The following is a 4,751-nucleotide window of genomic DNA, read 5'->3' on the forward strand; positions in this document are numbered from 1 at the left end:
TAAATGCCATTAATGCATTTAGCAACTTGAAGCTCTGCCCACTTTTAGATAACTTCCTGTCGAATATTCTGATATATTGATGTGTCATTATGATATACACGTCGATGTATAAATAAACTAGTCATGACGCACACACATTTAACCAAGCCTATTTCTGCCACACCCATTTGTCTTCTAATGCAAAATAGGTTGTTGTGTGATCAAGGGCTTAGCTATGATGCGGTCAGTGTGGCCAGTGCCACCCTAAGGGTTAGGCATGGCCCTCTCTCTGGCCATCCATGTACAGTAAGTTCATCTTTTGCTCAGTAGTAGTTGGAGGATTTATCAGCGAGGGCCCTGACTTTATTAGACACCCTTTATTTTCCATCTTTTACCATGGTACAACACCACGTAACTGCCTCCCATCTCCCGAGCACAGGTTACTGTCTTGTCTGTTACTGTTTGGGTTGCTTTGGGTTCTCTGGTTTCCTCTCACCACCCAAAATCATGCTAATTTGTGGATTCACAATGCTAATTGAGCAGTAGGTGAGAATGAGTGAGTGAATATATGCATGGTGTCATGTCCCATTCCTTGGTGTATTACTCTCACTGAGTGTTCCCAAGATAGATTCCTGACCCACAATAATCTGAATCAGGGAAAAGTAAAGAACTAAAATGATTTGTTTTGCCTTGAAACAACAAGATATTGGTCTGGATAAAAAGATTGCACTCTGAACGTTAAAAGTTTCTGAGTTGAAATTTTTTCATTTAAAATCCCGAGAATAAATCCAACATTCACAGCAATTAGTGTTGAAGAATGTGTAGTAGGAATCAAAGAGTAACTAATAGCAACATTGTTAGCCTGTTGTTGATTGTTTTCCTCTAACAGCATGTCCTCATGTGGTTTATTTCACACAAAGTGAATACACACCGTTATATATATCGCTTCATGAAGATTGTTGGAACTTCAGTGAGAAGAGACCAACCCTGTGAGGATCCTGATGAGGCATCTAGGGATTGTACCAACTCTTGCTGGATTCCATTTCATGAAGACATTGAAAGAGAAGATGCCGACTCCATGTGGTCTTAGAGAACAACAAGCTCCTAATCAATTCACAATTGTCAGACTGTATCTGACTGTAGAAAGGACATTATTCATAATAACACTCTCTGGTGTTTATAACAGTTTATAATCACACTCTCCAGTGTCACCCATATGAGTATGAGGTTCCCCTTTGAGTCTGGTTCCTTTCAAGGTTTCTTCCTCTTCCATCTAAGGCACTTTTCCTCACCACAGTCACCTCAGTCACCTCAGGCTTGTTCATTAGACATAAATACAAACACATTTAAATAGAAGTCTAATATTAATCTTGAACTTTTTGTATAATATTTCTTATGTACTTTAAAGCTGCTTGGAGAAAATCCCCACTGATAAAAGTGCTAAACAAATAAAACTGAATTGAATTGAAACTTCAGAAAGGATCTGAAAGGAAAAAACAAACAAAAAAAAAAAAAAACAAGATGAGTCCGTCTTTTTATTCTGTCATTCATTCCCATCCCATCTACTCAGATCCCATCGTTCACTTTACTGTAATGAAGCAGCAATGAAGAATAAACAATAGCTTTTGATTTGTTTGCAGTGGAGTGTAATAAACTCTGGAAGAACATAGCAGGAGCTTTTACATAATAACTGATTACATATGCAACACTTTAATACTACAATCAGAGTACAAACCTCTCAGATCTCTTCCTTTATCAACAGATCACTCCCATCACACCGCCACAGTGTTTAACAGCGACGACGACACTGACGACACTGATGAAGGCACATTAGTACAAGTGAACTGTCCTGTTCAATGTAACATCAAGCCACTGGAGAGTGAATATATTAAGCATAACATACAAAAATACCGTTTTATTTTTTACTATGCTTCTTTAACATGAAAACCTTTACAATAAGTATCGGGCCTGTTTTCGGCCAAGTAAAGCTAAAAGATGTCTAAGAAATACCTTAGAAATGTTGTAAGGCCCAACATTCAGCTGTATTTTGTGCTGTATTTAATAAACAACTTGCATAGGCAGAAATACGCTGAAGTGAAACCAGCTTAAATAATCTGAGATGTGGGAACATTGGGAATTTTTTTCCCCACACAAAATATGGTACAAGGAAAGGAATTCTTGTGAAATTTGTATTTAAAGCTACCCTCAGCGACATTTGCATCAGTAACTTTTTGTGTTCGAAAATATAGGACATTGTGACCAAAATTGTTGATCAATATTGAAAAAAAAAAAAAAAGGGTTTGCAATAAATTTGAAATAAAAATTATAGCTACCAGCTGTATAAGTCTTTACATTTTTTTTTTAATAAAATAAAGTTTAGATATTTCTGGTCGAAACCCTCAGCAACTGGCTACATTGAAAAAAAAATCTTTGAAATTAAAAGTCAAAGAAATTGAAATTTTTTTTTTTTACAAAATTTGTGAACAAAACCCTCAGAATTTTTTTTTTCTTTTTTTTTTTTTCTTTTCAAATATGGCTTTTTTATTTTGATATTTGTGGTCAAAACCCTCAGCAAGTGGCCACATTAAAAAAAAATTAAATAACATCTTTGACACTGAAAGTCTGTGAACAAAACCCTCATCTACCAGCATCTTGATAAAAATAGAAATCTAGACCCCTGACCTACCAGCTACATTAAAAAGCAAATCAGTTTTTGGTTTTGTTAAAAATACTAGTGGCTTAGTCCATATAGCCCTTAAACACATAGTCCTCTATAAAAAATAAAGCTAAACTAACTGGTCCTCTAAACTGGCCGAGCTTCTGAGTGTGTATACGCTGTTCATCTAGAGATGGTCAGTAGTACACTTCCAATACGAGCAAGAGAACACTTAAGGAACGATGAACCACCACGATTCCCCAAAGCACTGTGGCATTTCTATCGTGAAAACAATACAATAAATACGGTTTGGTTAGATATCATTACATACATATACAATATACAGGACACGTATATCAGCAGACATGTTTCTCTTAAAGCTGAGTAGCAGCATGAAGCTCCACACGCTGGTTCTCTCTCTTCAGCTCTCTGGTACGAGTCTTTTCATATGAACCGTAGCGCTAGAGTCATGGTGTGATGGCATCACTAGGGGACAGCAGGTCCGTTAAGGGAAAGGGAACAGGGGTGAACAGTGGGACATGTTCAGCTGCAATCAGGCGTTCTTCTGCGAGCCGATCATGACCTTGGAGACGAAGTTGACGATGGCGCTGGCCGGCTGCTCGGGGTCGTGTTCAGCAAACAGGTGGCATATGTTGTCCATGCCACTGCCCGACTTCCGGGCAATGAACCCAAAAATCCTGTCCAGCAATTTAAACAAACAACCAATCAGCATCCACGACAGTCACCTGACTCAGCTCATGTTAGATATAATAATATAAACCAATACTCACTATTAAGTTATATATGATAGCGATATAACTTGTACGCATTAAAGTACACATCTTAAAGGTGCCCTCCCACACAAAACCGTTTTTACTTGTATTTTTTGATATGTGTTAGGTCCATATGTGTTTGTGTTGTGTCATGAATGTGAAAACGAACTGCTACCTCCCTGGTCAGTTCTAGCCACTTAAAAGAAATAAGGGGAGAAATCAGGTCAGTTGGAAAAGCTGGTCACTCTGATGTCAGAGTGACTGAGCTCATTACTATTCATGAGCTCTCCCACTTGAGACCGCGCCCCCAGAATTCGTGTAGCTCAGTGAGTTTCCTCTACGGCAAGGATGGCTGAACGTCAACGGGCTTGTGAAGAAGTCGTTCTGCCGCAATTCAAGGTGATTGTAAACAAAGTTCCTCTAGCCTAGGCTACTTATTGCGCTGGGTGAATGAATAGTCATGCTCTCATATCCTAGCGGTTAGCCAATCGGAGCCAAGCAGCATAGCTCATTTGAATATTCATGAGAATTGGCGCAAATCGAGCTGAGTCTTCCTGCAGGCTTTCTATACCACATTAGAATGGCTTGAAACAAGATAACCAAGGCATTTTTTCCACAAAAAGATGTTACAGAGTCCATGGTAAAGTTCAGACAGTACCACAAAAGTAATGAAATACATGTGGCAGGGCACCTTTAAGCCATCGTTTTAGTTCCTTTTAATGCCATGGAACGTCTACAGAATGAGGTATTTTTATGACCAAACAAACAAAAAAAAAACAACCCTGTTCCAAAGCTGTGACACTGGAGACTCCTTCCATTGCGGTTAAACTGAGGTATTAATTTATGTCTCTATAGAAAAGTTCACCGAAATCCGACTTACTTTGCTGATGGGTTTCCATCCCGTCTCCATCTGCAAACAGACACAATTCAGCTGCATGTTAACACGAGATCGTGAACGCGTACAAATCTTTTAAAGTTGTATTTAAATTCGGTTGTTTGGTTTGTTTTTAACATCCTAGAAAGCATTAAAATTGCCAGAGTAACATCTTTACCATATATAGCAGTCCCAGGATTTAATAAACATCCTAAATACAATGTTAGCTAGCTAGCTAGCGTTAACCACTACTAAGTTAACTTATATAATACAAGCTGAATACAATCTCGATATGTAATCACCCCCTGTTGATTTGGGGTCGATGTCAGAGGTCACATGGTTTGTTGAATTAAATGGACGTGTGTCACATGATCTCAATATCAATACACAGACTCAAAGAGCATTTAACTAAACTAAACTTAACTATAAACATAACATACATATAGATATAAGAAGGTGTCATGACGTA

General features: G+C 38.1%; 1 protein-coding gene across 1 annotated transcript in view; it reads right to left on the bottom strand.

The window, feature by feature from the left end:
- Nucleotides 1-1,666: 1,666 nt before the first annotated feature.
- Nucleotides 1,667-4,751, bottom strand: part of LOC132849009 (tensin-3-like) — a 56,388-nt gene continuing 53,303 nt past the window's right edge. The window contains exons 26-27 of the mRNA XM_060875173.1: nucleotides 4,289-4,318; nucleotides 1,667-3,333 (exon numbers count right to left, since the gene is read on the bottom strand). Of these exons, the coding sequence (XP_060731156.1) occupies nucleotides 3,189-3,333; nucleotides 4,289-4,318 (175 nt within the window). The 3' untranslated portion in view covers nucleotides 1,667-3,188. The remainder of the gene's footprint in view (nucleotides 3,334-4,288; nucleotides 4,319-4,751) is intronic.

Source organism: Tachysurus vachellii, chromosome 7 (assembly GCF_030014155.1).
Source record: "Tachysurus vachellii isolate PV-2020 chromosome 7, HZAU_Pvac_v1, whole genome shotgun sequence".
Taxonomy (NCBI): domain Eukaryota; kingdom Metazoa; phylum Chordata; class Actinopteri; order Siluriformes; family Bagridae; genus Tachysurus; species Tachysurus vachellii.